This window comes from Zeugodacus cucurbitae, chromosome 2 (assembly GCF_028554725.1).
Source record: "Zeugodacus cucurbitae isolate PBARC_wt_2022May chromosome 2, idZeuCucr1.2, whole genome shotgun sequence".
Lineage (NCBI taxonomy): Eukaryota > Metazoa > Arthropoda > Insecta > Diptera > Tephritidae > Zeugodacus > Zeugodacus cucurbitae.
This window is the reverse complement of record NC_071667.1, coordinates 18,771,574-18,792,560: the sequence shown is the minus strand read 5'-3', so window position 1 is coordinate 18,792,560 and position 20,987 is coordinate 18,771,574. Positions and strand designations below refer to the sequence as shown.

The window sequence follows — 20,987 nt, the reverse complement described above, 5'->3', positions numbered from 1 at the left end:
TTGGTCAAGTTTTTATCCGCCGACGGAGCGATACAATTTTTACATCACCTATCAAATATAATTCTAAAAAAAAAAAAAATGTTTGCCAGACCATATTGCGACATCAGAATATCATACTGTATCTGAAAAACTACACTTTAAAACATAAAGCAAAGAGAGAAAGTCAAAGACGAAGTTCAAACGTTGCGCTTTGAAACAGGTTCGTAGTTCACAAGAACTAAATTGAATCCATAAATTTAGAGCAAGGAATAGTTTTAGACCTATGTACATATCTAAGCCGCAGAAGCGGATTATATTTCGTATATCAAATTATTTAGCTCTGCAATTTGGACTAATATAATATATGCATTGGTATACGTAGCCATAGGTAAAAAACTGCTCAAAAAGAAAGGCACTTAGTTAGCATCGGCGGCCTGTCATTCAAGAAAATCAACATATTCTAGTATAAATCCATATTTGCTAGGTTCTGTCGAAACAAACTATTTCATTTCGAAATCGAGATAATAAACTATAAAACAACATGGTGTAACTATCAGGAATAGACTGAATAGACCTGGTATAAAATAAGTCCAAAATGTTTCCCAGGTTTGTGAAAGATATAGATATCTCAAGTAATTATTACTCTCAGCTTCTTGACATGATTTTTACATGGAACTGATTTTAAAGAGAGTGAAAAATTAGCTTTTCCTCTAAACAAACAAACAGCTTTCTTTCAAAAACATCTTTGCTGCTTATTAGTATTTTCGCAGAGGAGTTAATTGATCCATTAACCGGCAGTTGCTCGATTAAAGCGCTGATTTAGATCGAATTACCACAGAAAAGAAAAAAAGAAAAATCTTATTTTACTATATTAATTTTTAATCGAATACAAATCGTGTTGGAACTGGGATGCAACTCTATGGGTTGTTGTCCACGCAGGAGATTTGATTGTGGTTTTGTTTGGTACAGCATCCACAAAAATGTATAATAACTGGTCGTTAATCGAGTAGCTGGTAGTGAGAAAGAAAAACATTGCTTTCTCAATTATAATCTTATTGTACCAAATTTATTAAGCTGTGCGAAAAGGCTATAAGAGTGCCCCCTTTCAGAAACCCCGATCCCAATGTGGAAATACGAATCTGTTACTTCACTTGAATGCGAAAATTACACAACTATCCAACATTCCTCGCATGAACTAGCTTCCTCTTATCGATCACATATAACCATATCTCCCGGACATCAGCAGTGAACACTTAATAGACACTAAACAGGCAGTTTTACTAGTCGCAATGCAATCCTTTAGACTTTTAGCTGTGTTACGGCCGTAAGTCACATAGGAAAACAGCCAATGAACACCAGGACTGCTCTAATACACTCTTGCACATAGACATACACACTATCCAAATATTTGCGTCGATGTGTGACAGCACAGTGCGAAACAAGCTCATAAAAACAGATTAGAGTATTCAACAGGGCCAAGTAAGGTATTTGAATGTCTCTTGGCTATCGACTTAAGTGGTTTAAATCAAGATTTGTGCATTGCATTGGTGTCGAGCCTGAAAATGTTTATCCGACAATAAGTGCGTATGTATGTATGTAGTTGTAGGCAAACAATTAACAACAACAAACGCAGCCAGAGCTAAGGACATTCTACTCAAATGTTGATGTCTTGCTCCGTGTTCATTGGGACCATTGAAAGTGTTAGTTACCAAGCGCACAAATATACACACACATATTCATGTTTACATATATACTTGCAAATAGTATGTTGTGGCTTTTATACTCGTAGATGTGGAAGTTTAATCACATTAAGCAATAAATCGATTTAGTGATAGTGAACCCGGGTCACAGCTGCACTTTGGAGCAAGCGAGCGTAACATGCATAAATTACGAATGCCAACAACAGGTAAAATATGCACATTAGCAGAGTAAAGAAAGTGGCGTGGAATGGAGAATCTATGTACAGTCATAAGAAGATGTATGCGATGCTATATTCCAATTAAATGGTTTCGAAATGCTTAGATCTCATCGAAAGGATGAAGGTGATGTTTTCTGAGTTCAGGGCCAGATGTTGAATATATTTCTTTCCTCATATGAGTTCTGATCGTTATTGAAAATAAAGGAATAATCAATATTTCTTGTCATCGATAGAATTTTGAAGAACTAGAACTTTTTACTGACGTAGGCACCGCTTACGCGATTACACCCGAGTTAACAACTGCTCACAATTCATTTCTCTTTTTCGCTGTTTGACGCCGATTGGGGATACCCGGTGCAGTCAGGTTCTTCTCCACCTGGTCTTTCCATAGCAGTGGAGGTTTTCCTCTTCCTCGTTTTCCACCATCAGGTACAGTAACGAATACGTTCAAGGCTGGAGTGCTTTTATCACATATGAAAAAAAAACGTTCCTTCAGCGTAGCATCTGTCTTTTTATTGCCGGAGATAATGTCAATGTCGTCGTATAACTCAACAGATGGAACAATCATCATCTGTAGTATTCGTCGCTGCCAATGTTCAATGGACCATACATCTTGGGATGTTGACATCATCCACGCTTTGGTGCTATGAAGCAATCAGGAATAGTGAGGGACTTGTAGAGTTTGGTGTTTGTTCGTCGAGAGATAACTTTAATTTTCAGTTGACTATTCAGTCCAAAATAGAGCCTGTTGGCAAGATGAATTCTGCGTTGCATATGAAGGCTGACATTGTTACTCGTGTTAATTGGAACCAGTCCAAGATAAACAAAATTATCTACAACTTCAATGTTATAACTGATGTAGAGCAAAATCGTCATAGCGCCGACTGTTGGTTTGATGGCAGGAGATATCTCCTCGTGTTGTTCACTACCAGACTCATACAATTTGCTTCCTTATCTAGTCTGGAAAAGGCAGATATTCTCATGCAAAATAACGGAGATTTCCAGGAATATCCGAGTTATTATTATCAGAAGAACTCTAAACAGCTTTAGAAAAAAAGACCAACTTGACTATTCAGTTTTTGATTGCTGTAGCAATCATCAAAAGCATTATCGTTAGTTTAAGTCACTTTACAAGTAATGCTGCCAAAGCAGTGCTAACTTTCAAATTAGGCAACGTCGTTTCTATATGTATAATACCGCAGTGTATGTGCACATTTTCCAGCTAAAGTGCATTTTTATTGTCTCCAAATAATTTATATTGGCGCATATAATACTGCTGCGGTTGCTGTTGCAGCTACTGCTATGGCTGTATCCCTTCATAATCTATTTTTCAATTATATAACTATCTTTCCTTTCGTTACACTGCAGCAACGGCTCCACTGCGCTTCTTTTTCGCCGCTATCCAACAACGTTTAAGCCAACAATTGCTGCATTCCCCCACAACCATATTGCCTATTTTTTCCGTTTTATGCAATTTTAGAAGAAAAACGTGCTTTTGACGCTTACCAACACTAGGCATACATCCGCCACACTGGAACAAGCAAGCCAGCCATATTTGCTAACATTGCCAACGAAAGAAGTGGAAATATTATTAGTTTCGCCTGTTGTTCTTGTTGTCGCTGAGCTGATTCTTTTCGATATTTTGTTTTTGTTTTTATTGTTGTGGTACGTTGTGTTATTAGAATTATTTTGTTATATATTTCCCTTTTCTCCATTTTTGGTAACACTTTGAATATTACAGTACTATATACATACAGAGATGAGTAAGCCAAAGCAACTGAGCATCGAAATAATAAACAGGACAAAGGGAACGAAGAGGAAGACGCACAGCAAGTATACAGAATGTCGCCGCGTCTGGCTTTATGGATGGATGTAAATATGTACACATGTGGGGATGTACGTACGCTGGTACAGGGTAGCTCCATTTGGTTGGAAGCCAAATATTGAGCATTCAAGCAAAAACAGAAAGAAAGAAAAAAGTACGATAATAAGTAGCACAAAACACTGACGACAGCCAACAAATATGTTGCAACAATAGTCAAGCGGCGGGGTGGGGCAAAAAATGCTGCTGAGTACGAGCATTTAGTATACCCAAAAGCATTTATATAAAATGTATGTATGTATGCATTTATATGCAGTCAAGAGTATTTGTAAAGAAATTCTAATTGCGACTACGTGCCGTGCCGTGTATGCGACATGCCTTCCAGCAACGTCACTATCTGCCTTATAAGATATATTTACCTTGAATGCCGTTGGCGGTTCCCACTGGTGCTCCTGCAGTAGCACACACAGTTGCATGTATCTATGCACCACACCTACATACCTTGGCTGCCGTTGTAGTCATAAAAACAATAACAATATGCAATAAGTGACACTGATGTTCATCATCCAATGATGTCATCTGGAACCTGTTATAGCACACTTAATTCTCATGCAAAACTATATTTTGCTGCGTGTGTGCTCGCTTACATTGCATACTCACGAGTGTAGTGAGAAATCGAGTATACATTGAGGAGTAACACGCTGGGAATCTCCAGACACAACTAACAGAGATGAAATTTCAGTTTGCCGATTTTACAGAGTTCAGTTAGCATCCTTTAGGTATTTCAACTCCTTTCCAAAGAGAATTGATAGCACCAGAGCTTCATGGGATGAACTTCCTAATGAAATCACTCTAGCAGATTCGATATAAGGTTTCACGGAGAATTTTCTGAAGTATGTTACGAAAGCTTGCCAGGATATCCATCGTTATACAAATTACAAACCGGAATTGAGCTCCTTGCATGATTCCTGAATACACACGCTTTCCAATTCCATTATAGTATATAAAGGATGGGGTAATTCTTGGATCGATTTCAACTAGTTTTGGCACTAAGCAACATCATATCCAAGATTATACGCTCACTTAATTTTGGGAAGATATAATAAGGTTTAAAAGCTTACCGGAAGTTCAAAAATCATAATATGAGCTTACCGGTAGTACCTACTACCTCTGGGCCTGATATAGAAAATAGGCGAAATTTTTAGCACAGCGGCACATAAGCGACATTATAAGAAACACATCTCTTCTGAATTTCTTTAAACTATCCGAGAATTTTAACAGTATTTTTGGCAATTTTGGGGCCTTGAAAATTGATTGTCAATTTCAACAATTTTTAAATAAGTAATGCCACACCTCAAATACGGTGTTTGTGTAAAGTTTTCTTCCGGTATTTTTATTGGATACTAATTTTTCTATTGTCAAATGAACGAATCAGATGGAGTTCAAAATTGAGTTATATGAGAAGTAGGTGTGGATGTTAACCGATTTCGCCCACTTTCCATCCGTAATAAGAATATGTCAAAATATGTTATTTTCCAAATTTCATTGAAATCGAGTAGTTCTTGAGATATGATTGATCCTTGAAATATTATCTTGAACCAATATACCACTTCATGTACCGATTAAAGTAAAAAAAATCATGTACAAATTACACGACTCTACAAATTTTTTTTTCTTTGTCCTAAACTTTATTTTATGATTTTCTTATTAATTATGAACAAAAACGACAAGAAAGTACCTTCTTTTCGTATTTTTGCTTTTGTAAAAGTTATAGTAATAATACTATATTTGGGGTTAGTTAAGAGATAGTACCAATGAACATAATAGAAAAAGTAAAAGTGTGCACTTTTAAGTTACTTTTTACTTTTTTGTAAGTTATTTTGATAGTAAAACTTAATTAAAATGTTTCTTTAAGTGATTTAATTTTCAATTAAAAATTAAAACCACATATTTTAAAAAATATCGTTAAAGCGGTGTCCTAAATAAAAAAGCAAACTTTTCATTGCATATCTTTTTTTTTCGTCAAAACGAGCTTCCATCACATGAAACGCTTTGAAATGCGAGAAAGTAATGAATAATAAAATTAAAAAAAGTCGAGTAGCGCGAGAGAGTAAGAAAGAGTGTGAAACGCTTAAAAAGGAAGCGCATGAAATAATGCGAAAATATATGAGTACTGTTTGCATATTTGTATTTACTACAGTACTCCCTGCGTAGTGTGATCTATGTAGCCTTTTATTTTTCTGTTCCTTCTTAATATATCATCATAACTTTATATCACTTTTGTTAACACCAAAATAATGAAATTCCATCAGAGTCCTTCAACTTGTCAGGTGCTGTAGCGACGGTCAGTGTAAGAGGAACGCAATGGTGGTGGTGGTGAGTATGTGTGTGTGGAGGTCTGTTTGTTTAGAGGTGCCGTTGATGGCTGCAACAATGAAATGCAACAACGTGTCAACAGTGAATCTGTCCCAGCTGTGCACGACACGCAACAAATAGTATGAAAACAAGTAAGGAAGGGCTAAGTTCGGGTGTAACCGAACATTTTATACTCTCGCAATTTATTTATTTAACTTTATTTATATTATATAATACACAATTGACCCACATATTCGTCATATATATTGTATAAAGTCCATTGAAAGTTGGAAACCATAATATTAGGTTAGAAGCACCGAGGTCCTCGTGTTCGATATATGGGGCCTTGAAAACCTATGGTCCGATTTCGGCGATTTTTAGAATGGAGCTGCCACACTACTAACATAGTATTTGTGCAAAGTTCTGCATCGATATCTTCACTAGTGCTTACTTTATGTATTGTAAAGTTAACGATTCAGATCGTCTTCAAAGTTCTGGTATATAGGAAGTAGACGTGGTTGTAAAGCGATTTGGCCTATTTTCACAAAATATCATTGGGATGTAAGGAAACTATTACAAACCAAGTTTCATTGAAATCGGTATAGTAGTTCCTGAGATATGGTTTTTGACCCATAAGTGGGCGACGCCACGCCCATTTTCCATTTTGTAAAAAAATCTGAGTGCAGCTTTCATTTGCCATCTCTTATGTGAAATTTAGTGTTTCTGACGTTTTTCTTTAATGAGTTAACCCACTTTTAGTAATTTTCAACTTAACTTTTGTATGGGAGGTGGGCGTGGTTATGATCCGACTTCTTTCATTTTTGGACTGTATTAGGAATTGGCTAAAAAAAACGACTGCAGAAAGTTTGGTTTATATAGCTCTATTGGTTTGCGAGATATGTACAAAAAACTTAGTAGGGGGCGGGGCCACGCCCACTTCCCCAAAAAAATTACATCCAAATATGCCCCTTCATAGTGCGATCCTTCATACCAAATTTTATTTCCATAGAAATAAAGATTTATGGCTTAGTTATGGCACTATATAGGTTTTCGGTTTTCGCCATTTTGTGGGCGTGGCAGTGGTCCGATTTTGCTCATTTTCGAAAGCAACCTTCCTATGGTGCCAGGAAATAAGTGTGCCAAGTTTCATCAAGATATCTTAATTTTTACTCAAGTTACAGCTTGCACAGACGGACGGACGGACGGACAGACAGACATTCGGATTTGAACTCCACTCTTCACCCTGATCACTTCGGTATATATAACCCTATATCTAACTCGTTTAGTTTTGGGTGTTACAAACAACCGTTATGTGAACAAAACTATAATACTCTCTTTAGCAACATTTGTTGCGAGAGTATAAAAAGCAGTTAACAAAGTGGTGGGGACGAGAGAAATGGTGTAAATAAACATAGAACTGACTGGAACAGTGGAAGTATGCGGATTTTAGATGTGTAAAATATGAACAGAGTATAATATTTTACGGTACAGAGATCCTTTCTGAGTCCTGCTTCTTTGTGGCTTTTACCTCTAATATTACATCTTTAAGCATTTCATTCAAAATTAAAAAGTCTCTACGAACGAACCCTAAAAACAATGTCTACGTAGCTACGGTGTCTCACAATGTTTTCGCTCACTTTCAGATCAATAAAAGTATATCAAGTATTCGACCAAAATCGTCTATTGGGACATATCACAGACTCTCCTACTGTGTGCGGCACCTTCTTAATCGATATTTTAACAAACCCCTGTGGAGTTAGTTAAATTCTCCCAAGGACATTAGAACATTTTTCAAAACAAAAATTTAAATACAATTTTATTTGCTTATGCCATTTAAGCATATTTAACTACTTTAACTTTTTTTAATTTATGGTCCTCAGAACATTGGCAACGGCGAATACCGCAGACGATGGAACGATGAGCTGTACGAGTTATACGACGACATTGACATAGTTCAGCGAATAAAAAGACAGCGGCTACGCTGGCTAGGTCATGTTGTCCGAATGGACGAAAACACTCCAGCCCTGAAAGTGTTCGATGCAGTACCCGCCGGAGGAAGCCGAGGAAGGGGAAGGCCTCCACTCCGTTGGAGGGACCAGGTGGAGAGCGACCTGGTTACACTTGGGATCTCCAACTGGCGCCGAACTGCAAAGGAGAGAGACAGGTGGCGCACTATCGTCGATTCGGCTATAACCGGCTAAACGGTTGCAACGCCAATCACATACATACATACTACTTTAACACACTGAGCAACCGGCCCTCAGGCATAATTCCACTCTGCTCTCTTACTATGGCTGAACGTACGTTTCTTGGAAGCAGGTGATGCCACTGTTGTCCTGTGATTGCTTTTGATTGTACTATATACGTAAGTACGCAATGGTTTTTGGTTGTTTATGGCTCCTGCTGTGGCACTCTACCGCAACATGCATTCGTGCATGGCCCATCATTTAAAGCACTCACACATGCACCGACAAACGCACGAATGCACGCTCGGGCTTGACGTGACAAACGACACTGCGAATCTATCAAGCAATACTAAGTAGGCGTAACGGACAGTTGTGGGGATTCCTTGAGGTTAATGGTCGCATTGTAGGTGTATAGATATGTAGAAGAGTACTTAGACGAGTATACAATATCTACTATTTGGACACATAAATGCTTTCAATGGCGATTTAAAGAGATATCTCCTGTATTGTTAGTGCTTTTTGCAATTAAATAGCTCCGGGTGTTAAAGTGCAGAGCTATCTTATTTCGAAAGCTCTAATAAGTTCTTTAGGTATCTTTTTATCCACTATGCAAACTCTGAAAAAAATTGGCGGGATAAGAGAAGACTTAACAAAGTGGAGAATTTTATTGATCCAAGTAAAAACTGTTAACTTAACTGAAAAATAATGGTTACACAAGGCGATCGAAACTTTTCTATTACCTTCTCGACATGTGGACTCCTGCATAATATAACTCAGTTAAGTTTATTCAAGACATCATCAAGCGAAGAAGCAATCAAAGCTTCCGGTATTTTGTGAGTGGAATAAATTCAGTATTTACTAGATACCTACAAGCTTCAAAGCCAGATTTGGTAAGCGCTAGCTGAAAACGAATTATTAACTCAATATACCAACAAATATTCAGATCATACTCAATAGGAATGGTATGGAACCATAAACTAACAACAAATTAAATTTAATTTTCTTCAATATTTTTTTATTGAGGCAGTTGGTTCTCGGACTACGCAGACCGGTTTGGAACACTGAGAAACACTCGGCGATGTCAATCTATGGATTGTCCAGTCTGGAATTGGCATTCCCCTGACTCGAATATGGTATATATTGTGATATCGGAACTACACATGATCATAGACAATATCGTTCATAACATACTAATGGCAGATGTGACAACTTGGAACTTGTCTCAAGATTTTTGGGAGTTTAAGTCAAATATGTTATTGATTCAGACTTATATATCTCTACTGATCTAGTTTCTTTTAAATAACGAGTGCCAGTTTACCGACATGTTTATATATATTGCACTATTAGCTCAGTCTACCATTAACCAGCATCTCTACCATCTGTGGAATTGCACAGCAAAGGATTCACTCTCAAGCCAGTCCATTTAACTTCAGCTGCTTCGCTTGGGAGATGAATGCATTCATTCAATGGTATTTACACGTAAATAATTCACAGTCAAATGAGAAGTGAAATCCTTTCCTAATTAAAATACATTTTAGATAAAGCCGCCAACAAAAAGGCGGTTTAGTGAGAATTCCACATACATAGCTACGGAATAACAATGCAGTCATTCCTTGTCACGATTAACATACATACACACTATCGCATAATCTAATGATTCCGATATTTGCTAAATCCTTCTCACCTACACCACTCTCCTAATCCATTCACTAGGAACGTACGTTGTTGGCAATTATCGCCAGAAGCACTTACGACTACATACAGGCAAACATTTAACTCTCCACTTAACATTTCATAGGGATTACACCAGCCAAAGTAAGACCCTGAAGTTTAGGGCCTAAACTCAAACCACAACACGAAACCAACGATTTCTCTCCTGTGCTTTCTCTTATACTGATAAATATATCGGAATCATTTATCCCGCAGTTGACATATGTACATAGTGAGTAGTGTCAAATTGTCATGTTAGTTTTGTTCAGTATTATTTGGAAGAGCAACCTGAATAGATTCTAGAGCTGCAATTTTATTTAAAAATAATAATGGTTTGGTATGGTTTGTGGGTCGGTGGAATCATCGATCGATATTTCTGCAAAAATGATGACAGTGAGAACGTAAGCGTCAAAGTCGACCGTTATCGTTCCATGATAACCGATTATTTGATGCCTGAAATTGAATCTCGTGATCTTGCTTTTAACAAGACGGCGCCACTTCTCAAACATCGCATCAATCAATGAGAGAACACTTCGGTGAGAGAACACTTGGGCTGGTCGATTGCCCATCAACATCGTGTGATATTACATCTCTATACTTTTTCCTGTGAGGATATGTAAAGTCTAAAGTCTATGTTGACATTGCCACTTTGATTCAGCCCTTGAATTGCCATGAATTTTGAATTTTCTGTGTTTCTTTTCTTTAAAAAAGTAGGGAACCTCGAAATGGCTCACCCTTTACGAATGCTTACAAAACTTTTGCTTTGAGGGATTAAATACAAGATCTACAAAGTCCTCTTTCACACAAGCAACTCCTGTTGCTAATTCTCGGGCGATTCTCTTTTGCTATCGCCCATTGCGTTCACACGAGCAATTCTTGTTCGACAACTCTGTTCGTGTCTTTCTCTCATTCTCTTTCTTATAATTTCCTGTACGCATCGTTTCCAAACAAAAAAATATATTTCATTAACTAATTTTTATCGTTATTTTCCAATTTCTAACATATTTTAATTATATTATGCATGTTTCTTTATGTATTCGCAAATTACACACGAAAATTAAATGATTAAATTCAAATTTTCAAATATATTGTATACATTAATTTTAAAAAGTGCGCAAATGCAACACTGTTACTAGCAGCGAACTGTTACGAATAAGCACAAAGCGTGTTGCCCGAACACAGCAGACTCGGCGCGATTCTTCTCTCCTCGTCGCCCCCTCTCCTATAAAACTAAGAACTGCCGCAACAGGAATTGCCTGTGTGAAAGGGGTCAAAGTGTATTTCAAAGCAATGAAAATTTTTAAATTTCAACTATCATTGTCGGTGAGTTTCAAATCTTCGGCTTACTAGCTTTGTATTAGAATTTTTATTTGCGGGCTTGGGATTAAGCAATATTTAAAAAGGGGTGTGGCAAAGTTTAATATTTTTTTAGGATTATCACAGTGCCCTTGGTAGGTAAAAATCCCCCGCTGAACCCTCCGCGAGGGTGCCGACTGGTAATAGTTACCACAGTGTCGCAACTGTGGAGGGAACTATCCGGTAACGGTCTGTCCCCACCACATTCGCGAGGTATCTAGCTAAGGTGCGACTCCGTTGTTGAGTGCTTGTTGCTCTTCAATAGCACAGCATTCGGCGACGCAGTCGTATCATGGTAGGGGGTACAACAAAGGGCTGGATCAAGGTGTCATGCGACCCGTTCCGAGGATCAACCAGGCTGGGGGGCCTTAAATAGCCCAGTCTCGAACGGAGCTTACGGATACCTGGCGCCCTCCGTAATAAGATAGCCTTGCTTGCGTATCGGGGGCTATGCGCAAGTGGACATACCCTACACTCGTGGGTCCAAAAAATGAGCACATCAAATAACAAAATTGGAAAATCAGGGGAGTCCGGTCCTCCCTTAATAAAGCCGGAAGGAACGGATTGTTCCGAGAAAAGAGCAGCGTTTGCAACGAGCTCTAGGACAGTCAACACGAAGACAGTGGCTATGCCTGGTCTGAATGTTAAGGCTGGCACCAGTGCTGGAACTACAGCTAAGCCAGGTTCCAGCAAGGCAACAACAACAGCGGCACCCGGAGCCAAGCCTACCAACCAGAGGCAGAAGGCAAAGGGAGAAGCCAAAAGTGTAGTTGCTGGTGCAGTGCCGAAAGAATGGCCTACCCTTAGGGTGGAAGAGCCATCGAAGGCGAAGTATGCAGAGAGGAAACGCGCTGCATACATTTTAAGAAGAGCTCACCTGCATCCACCAACCAAGGAGTAGCTCAATAAGGAGCTCAAAGAAACCATATAGTGTGCTAAAGCGGTTCTTATCAATTTTAGCATAGAACCGCCAGCAGGAGCAACAAAAAGACAGAGGTCAGCTGAAGAGGCTAAGCCGTCGGCTAAACGACCGAGGATAAAGGAGACGCCCAATAGATCGTTTGCGGATGTAGCCCGGAACCGCAGTATCATTGGTGTTCTGGATGAGGGAGATCCCGAAGGCAGAATTCCCAGAAGCCAATGGAAATGGGTGCAAGCTGCGCTGGCTAACGTGGCCCTGGAAGTGCTACTAAGCAATCCAGGTCTACCGCCGTCATGCACAGATGCCGGTTGGTACCAGGGCCAAATTAAAATAGTAGCATGTGACGATGAACGATCGGTCCAGCTCTATAAAGCCGCTTTAGCGAAAGTGGGAGAGGTACATCCTGGGGCCAAACTGATAGCGGTCGACAGGAAAGATATATCGTCTAGACCAAGGGCACGATTTTGGATACCGGCTACACCATCTCAGCCGAATCAAATTATGCAGCTGATCAGGACTTGCAACCCTAACCTACCAACGGAGGGTTGGAAGTTCTTTAAGGCATTCGACGAAGCGACAACCGAATCGGGCGTGGAGACCAAAAGGGCCACAATGCAGATTTTGTTGTAATGACGCAATCGAAAGTGGCGGTGAAATCAATCATGGCTTCACTAAGGTCAAGGTGAAGACATATAAAGCAGATGCCGGTGCTATCGACCATCTTACCTCGGATAACGAGATGGGTGAACTGGAGGAAGATCCTATGGAGTCCTCGAGCGATGTCGATAGCCTCGAACAAGGCGAGTGTTCCTCAGGGTCTGAACTGGCGGACAAGCTCTCTAACTTATATACTGAGAAAGCTTAAAAGCTAAGCGATTCTCAAGACGATGTAGATGTAACTTTAACTAATGCATCTCTTACAAATTAATCTTCACCACAGCAAAGTAGCGTCAGTAGCCCTAATTATCCGCATGGCAATAGATCAGCCTGACTTTGTCCTCATTCAGGAGCCATGGGTTAATGGAGGGCGGATTTGCGGCCTGAGGACGCCGAACTATAAACTTTACATGTCACATTGTGAAGGTAAGAACAGGACATGTATATTGGCTAAAAAGGATCTTAATGTTTTTATATTGTACAAATATAGTGACATGGACACCACGGCAGTAAGCTGGGAGACGAGCAGAGGTAACTACCGGCTTGTCTCTTGGTACATGCCGTATGATGAGGAGCAGGTACCATCACTGCTGATAAAAAGGCTGGTGCAAGAAAGCGAGGCGTCCAGGAGTGTATTAATACTTGTATGCGACTCCAATGCACATCACTCACTATGGGGCAGCTCAGATATCAACACAAGAGGTGAGCTGCGTTTTAGTTATTTATTAAGCACTAAGCTATTGCTGTGTAAAAGAGGGAACACGCCAACTTTCGATTATCGGTATATTGAATGTGTACTGAGTGACAAAGTGGGTCGAGATAATAAATTTAGGAACTATAGGAAAACAAACTGGCTAGTGCATATGCAAGAGCTAAAGAGGTATATCCCTATGACTCCTCCATTCCAACCTAAGAACAGGGAGGACATAGATTCCTTAGTTGAAAGGTTCACAGAATCTTATCAACAAGCATTAGAAGTGGCATGTCCACTTACTCGCATTAAGGGAAGAAGTAGACCCCAATGGTGGTCCCCCGAGCTCAAGAAATCTCAGAAAGTGTGCAGGAGGCAATTTAACGTAGCGAAACAATCCCAAGTAGAGCAGGACTGGGAACGATAATATAGCCTTCTTAAGTTATACAAAAAGGAAATCAGGAAATCAAAACGTAAATCGTGGAAATCCTTCTGTGAAGAAATCGAGACGACGACAGAAGCGTCTCGGTTAAGAAAAGTAATAGCAAAGGCTAGACATAATGTTGGGTACCTACAGAAGCCAGATCAGAGCTGGACGGAATCCAGTGAAGAAACCTTAAAATTGCTGATGGATACTCACTTCCCGGGCAGCTCAGAGAGCTTCACCCTTGAGTATACTCTAGACAGAGTAGTGGATACAGATCCTAATATTGGAGACTTAATATCAATAGACAAAATGAGGTGGGCAATTAACAGCTTCAAGCCTTTTAAACCTCCGGGACCTGACGGTATATTCCCAGCTCAATTGCAGAAATCGCTCAGTTACGTAACGGGCTGGTTAATAACCATTCTCGAAGGAACCCTTCGGTTAAATTACATTCCTTCATTGTGGAGAAAAGTGAAGGTAATATACATACCAAAAACGGGCAAAAGCTCTCACACAAGTCCAAAAGATTTTAGACCAATCAGTCTTTCCTCATTTCTACTAAAAACACTGGAAAGATTAATAGAAATTAACATAAGCTCCGGAAAAGTTTGCAGTTTCACAGCACGCATACTCCAAAGGAAAATCCACGGAAACAGCCTTAAACTCGGTGGTGACAGAGATTGAAAGGGCTCTAGTAGTAAAGGAATACGCTCTCATAGCCTTTTTAGACATAGAAGGCGCGTTTAACAACATCCAGCCAATTATCAACGCGCTTAAAGATCTGAACGTCTCGGAATCACTCATGAAACTTTTTGAACAGATGCTTCTAGGCAGGTTCATAACTTCAACGCTGGGGGTTTCGACGATGTGCAGATCTGTCCAAAGGGGTACACCTCAAGGAGGCGTGCTATCCCCACTTCTATGGATCCTAACAATGAATAGTATGTTGTTAGATCTAGAGAAAGGGGGAGTACATGTGGTGGCATACGCTGACGATGTGGCGGTATCAATTAGGGGAAAATTCCCACATATACTCTCGGACCTTATGCAAACAAGGCTAAATGAGATAAATCGTTGGGCAAAATTATGTGGATTAAGCCAAAATTCAACCAAAACTGAATTAGTGATGTTTACAAGGAAACACAAGATTCCTTCAATAAACGGCACCTCGCTACCAATAAATGAAAAGGCAAGCTACCTGGGACTAATTTTAGACAGGAAGCTGTTATGGAAACCAAACTTGGAGGCCAGGGTAAAGAAGGCAGCTTTGGCACTATACACTTGCAAAAGAATGGTTGGACCAAAATGAGGACTAACTCCCCGCGTATCACATTGGCTCTACACAGCTGTAGTTAGACCGATTATGACATATGGGATACTGGTCTGGTGGCCAATAATTGACAAGAAGTACGCAGTAAAGCGGATGGTATGTTTAGTGGAGCTCTCAGAACAACGCCGAACCAGGCATTAGATGCGATTCTGTATTTACTGCCTATAGATCTATTCTGCAAACAACAGGCGGCGAAATCGGCACTAAGGCTGAGGGAATCGTCGCTACTGCAAAACTGCAATAGGGGACATTCCAGTATACTCGGCAAGTTCCCATTTCTACCGAATAGTACGGATTTTCGAAATCCTATAGGAATGATTATAAACTCGGACCTACACATATCCTTCCCCTCTAGAGAGGAGTGGGAAATAAGAAAAGTGGACAAAGATTCAGAGATAAGTATCTATACAGACGGTTCAAAACTGGACAAACGAGTAGGAGGCGGGGTATTTTCAGAGAAACTGGATACCAGAATCGCTTTCCGATTACCGGATCACTGCAGTGTTTTCCAAGCAGAGATCTCTGCAATTAAAGAAAGCCTTCTCGTTTTGTCAAAAATAGTGCTAACGACTAAGCACATATTCATATTTTCGGATAGTCAAGCGGCTTTAAAATCAATTAAGTCGCATAGAATATAACCGAAGATAATGAAAGAGTGTTTGGATTTACTAATAGCAATGACATCATATTTCACGATACACCTGCAATGGGTCCCGGGACATAGTGACATTCCTGGAAACTGTGTAGCAGATGAATTAGCCAGATTGGGCACAACATTGCAGTTAGTTGCTAATAAAGAGGGAATTTATATACCTCTGGCAACGTGCAGATACCTAATAGATAAACATGCTGTTGAAATGGCTGAATCACAATGGAAACAATTAACGACTTGTTCCGTAAGTAGAAAAACATGGCCTGAATGGAGTAAGAGCCGCACTTGTCGTTTACTGAAATTTAATAGAAATGACACAAGAACCCTTGTAGGGGTGTAACGGGACACTGTCTGATTGGTAGACACGCCAGAAGGTTGGGGTTACCTAGTAACGATTAATGCAGAAGCTGCCAGGAAGAAGAAGAGGAAGAAACGATTACACACCTTCTATGTGGATGTAAGGCTCTGTATAGGAAAAGAATTGCAACTATTGGACGCGGTTTTCTCGAGGATGTGGGTGAAGTTGCTCATATCAAATTATGTGAACTTTTTCACTTTATTAAGACCACAGGGTGGTTCAAAGATGACTCTATAGTGTGAGGCCTAGGTGCATCGTTTTGACAACCACATAACCTAACCTAACCTAACAGTGCCCTAATAAAATCCCATTTGCCCCTGCTCCTATTTTTTAAACAATTTATTTCGAGATTTCCTTAAAACACACGAGCAAGATTTGCTTCCTTATGCAGTTTGTGGAAAACAAAAACCCAAACTACACAACAATGTATTAAAATTCCGCTTAAAGAAAAATTTTATAGACAAATAAAATATGTGCATTTATCCAGCGACAGTTCAACTAATGCGTGCACTAAAGGTCACTTGCCTCACACCCTCCTAGCTGTGTACAAAGCAAGTAAGGACAATGCGCAAACGAAAACTCTACTTCCGTTGACAGCACACAAACCTACACTTAGAAACAATATATTGCTCATCCTGGCTGTATTCCCAATTGTGAGTGCCGCTGAGGCAACATAGTTGGCGTCTAGACGGCGCCAAAATAATCAAGCGACAAAAGCGCACATAACGGCAACGATTGCTGCAATGTGGTACAGAGTAAAATGCAAATATCTGCGACATCCTTTACACAAACTAACACACACAGAGAACACAAAGCGGATGTTGTTTTACACACACACAAAGAGATAGAGAGTATCACACGCTTTTTTCTACTTTTTTTTTGTGAGCTTCTTGATTTGCGAAATGCTTTGTGTTTGTTTCTTTGCGCGCTATGCGCATATGTTACACTGCATAGAGTATTTTGCATGTGACACATTTTTCCCGGCCGACAGTCGGTCGTTGGTAGTCGAGTAGCGCGCCAAATGCTTTTGCCAGCGTACTGACATTTGCTGCTGCTGCGACATAACCCTGCACGACTTGCTGCGAGGTCCTACTGCCTATGATGTTTGGGTGTGGGGAGTGTGAGGGTGTGAGTAGGGTTGCTGTAAGTTATGGATGTGTGCATGGCATTCGCCTTCTGCAGACGCTTTCGCGCTTTAGATAATTTGTTTATTTTGGCATGCTTTTATTCTGTCACTTAACCCATAAATGCTTATATTAGCACACGTTCAAATGTTTCCTGCACCGTTCGCTATTGTTGCAACGCCTAACCTAACCTCTCTGCACTTAACTTCTTATCACACTCTCTGTTTTATTACGCAGTAGCGACCATGTTTGCAATCTATCGGTAATTTCTTTTCCGTGTCAACCACAATTCACATATTAATTTTAATTAGAGGTCTAATTGCTCAACAAGCTTGAAAGCTTTTTGCATTTAAATTGTCACTAATTGTTGGCAATGACAATGGAGTATACGAGTGCATACATACATATATATATATATATATACATATGTCATCCCGAATGATTTAATTTAGATTTCAATAGAAGATCCTCAAGCTTTCTAAAGGTATTGTCAGCTCAGTTAAAAAAAAACTAGGTCTAAAGTAGATAAGAACAAGTAAGGAAGGGCTAAGTTCGGGTGTAACCGAACATTTTATACTCTCGTAATTTATTTATTTAACTTTACTTATATTATATAATACACAATTTGACCCACATATTCCTCATATATATTGTATAAAGTCCATTGAAAGTTGGAAACCATAATATTAGGTTAGAAGCACCGAGGTCCTCGTGTTCGATATATGGAGCCTTGAAAACCTATGGTCCGATTTCGGCGATTTTTAGAATGGGGCTGCCACACTACTAACATAGTATATGTGCAAAGTTCTGCATCGATATCTTCACTAGTGCTTACTTTATATTAATATATAGGAAGTAGGCGTGGTTGTGAAGCGATTTGGCCTATTTTCACAACATATTATTGGGATGTAAGGAAATTATTACAAACCAAGTTTCATTAAAATCGGTATAGTAGTTCCTGAGATATGGTTTTTGACCCATAAGTGGGCGACGCCACGCCCATTTTCCATTTTGTAAAAAAAATCTGAGTGCAGCTTTCATCTGCCATCTCTTATGTGAAATTTAGTGTTTCTGACGTTTTTCGTTAATGAGTTAACCCACTTTTAGTAATTTTCAACTTAACTTTTGTATGGGAGGTGGGCGTGGTTATGATCCGATTTCTTTCATTTTTGGACTGTATTAGGAATTGGCTACGACTGCAGAAAGTTTGGTTTATATAGCTCTATTGATTTGCGAGATATGTACAAAAGCTTAGTAGGGGGTGGGGCCACGCCCACTTCCCCAAAAAAATTACATCCAAATATGCCCCTTCATAGTGCGATCCTTCATACCAAATTTTATTTCCATAACTTTATTTATGGCTTAGTTATGGCACTTTATGTGTTTTCGGTTTTCGCCATTTTGTGGGTGTGGCAGTGGTCCGATTTTGCTTATTTTCGAAAGCAACTTTCCTATGGTGCCAAGAAATAAGTGTGCCAAGTTTCATCAAGATATCTTAATTTTTACTCAAGTTACAGCTTGCACAGACGGACGGACGCACGGACGGACAGACAGACATTTGGATTTGAACTCCACTCTTCACCCTGATCACTTTGGTATATATAACCCTATATCTAACTCGTTTAGTTTTGGGTGTTACAAACAACCGTTATGTGAACAAAACTATAATACTCTCTTTAGCAACACTTGTTGCGAGAGTATAAAAATTAAGAGGGAATGAATTACATAAAAATATCTGAGGGATTTACCTATATTTTCGGTGAAAAATTACCCTTAGGCACTGAGTTCTTCATGTTCGATATCAGGGGCCTTGAAAAGTCATAGTTCGATTATGACAATTTTTCTACAAGTGATGTCACAGTTAAAATACAGTATTTGTGTAAAGTTTTATTCCGCTATCTTCATTTGTTCCTAATGTATACATATATGTATTATAAAGTGAACGAATCAAAAGAATTCAAAATTGAGTTATATGGGAAGTAGACGTAGTTGTAAACCGATTTCACCCATATTCCACCCGTGTCATCAGGGTGTCAAGAAAGTGTTATATACAGAATTTCATTGAAATCGGTTGAGTAGTTCCTGAGATATGGTTTTTGACCCATAAGTGGGCGACGCCACGCCCATTTTCCATTTTGTAAAAAAATCTCAGTGCAGCTTCCTTCTGCCATTTCTTATGTAAAATTTGGTGTTTCTGACGTTTTTGGTTAGTGAGTTAACGCACTTTTAGTAATTTTCAACCTAACCTTTGTATGGGAGGTGGGCGTGGTTATTATCCGATTTCTTTCATTTTTGGACTGTATAAGGAAATGGCTAAAATAAACGACTGCAGAAAGTTTGGTTTATATAGCTTTATTGGTTTGCGAGTTATATACAAAAAACCAATTTGGGGGTCACGCCCACTTTTAAAAAAAAATTACATCCAAATATGCCCCTCCCTAATGGGATCCTATGTTCCAAATTGGGCATTGTACATGCCCCTGAAGTATGATAAATCGAAATCGAAGAAATCCTATTAGCAATTACCCACCAACCTGGAAAATCTACAAATCAGCAAATATTTACCATGCGCCAAATCTTGGAAAAGACCTGAGAGAAGAATCGATACACACCATCTTTTTGTCGATTTTAAAGCCACTTTCAATAGCACGAAAAGGAGCTGTCTCTAAGCTGCTATGTCTGAATTTGATAAAATTGTCGGGTGTGTAAATTGACATTGTGCAATACCAAAAGCTCCGTAAGCTCTGATTTATGGTGCAGAAGTGTGGGTAATGTCAACATCCGAAGAGACAGCTCTCGGAGTTCTCAAAAGAAACGTTTTGCGGAAGATTTATGATCCTTTAAACACGGCGAATACCGCGGACGATGGAGAGCTGTATTAGATATACGACGAGATTGACATAATCCAGCGAATAAAAAGACCACGACTGCTCTGGTTAGGTTAATGGACGGCTTGAAAGTGTTTGATGCAGTACCCGCTGGTGGAAGCTGATTAAGAGGAAGACCTCCACTGCGATGGAAGTATCAGGTGGAGATGGTCCAAAAATGAGCTTGACAATGTTGGTTTCTTAAAATTCTATAGTCGTTTTACAAGCATACGTGAAATCGTTGAAAGGGCCAAAGACTTTCCCAAAAATAGAGTTTGAGAAGTGTTTCGACGATTGGAAGAGCCGCTGGCATAAGTGCATAATATTGAATGCATACTCTTCCGTTTTCCGTTATTTTTTTAACGAACTTCGTATATATAAATACTATTTCGTAATGTTCGCACTGTTATTGCTACTTGTTATTATTATTCAGAATTAAAACCACTTATTTATTTTCGCACATATGTTGTATGTATGTACTGATGGTTTTCAATAATTTTATGTTCATTTGTTATTTTGAAAAACCTCAAAATCGCCCATTAATTTATACCCAAGCAACACTTGTTGCACTGTGGTAGCTTAGTTAGATTGCCCTAAGTGTTCTTTGTAATGATCTGGGATATTTTCACTACC

At 39.3% G+C, this 20,987-nt stretch overlaps 2 protein-coding genes across 5 annotated transcripts in view; one reads left to right on the top strand and one right to left on the bottom strand.

Moving 5' to 3' along the window:
- LOC128923089 (cadherin-87A-like) overlaps positions 1-20,987 on the bottom strand; it is a 231,858-nt gene that overhangs the window by 46,815 nt on the left and 164,056 nt on the right. The window lies entirely within an intron of this gene.
- Positions 11,955-12,878, top strand: LOC128919888 (uncharacterized). Its single transcript, XM_054225491.1, has 2 exons — positions 11,955-12,157; positions 12,287-12,878. Exons 1-2 carry the CDS (start codon positions 11,955-11,957, stop codon positions 12,876-12,878), a joined length of 795 nt encoding a protein of 264 aa, XP_054081466.1.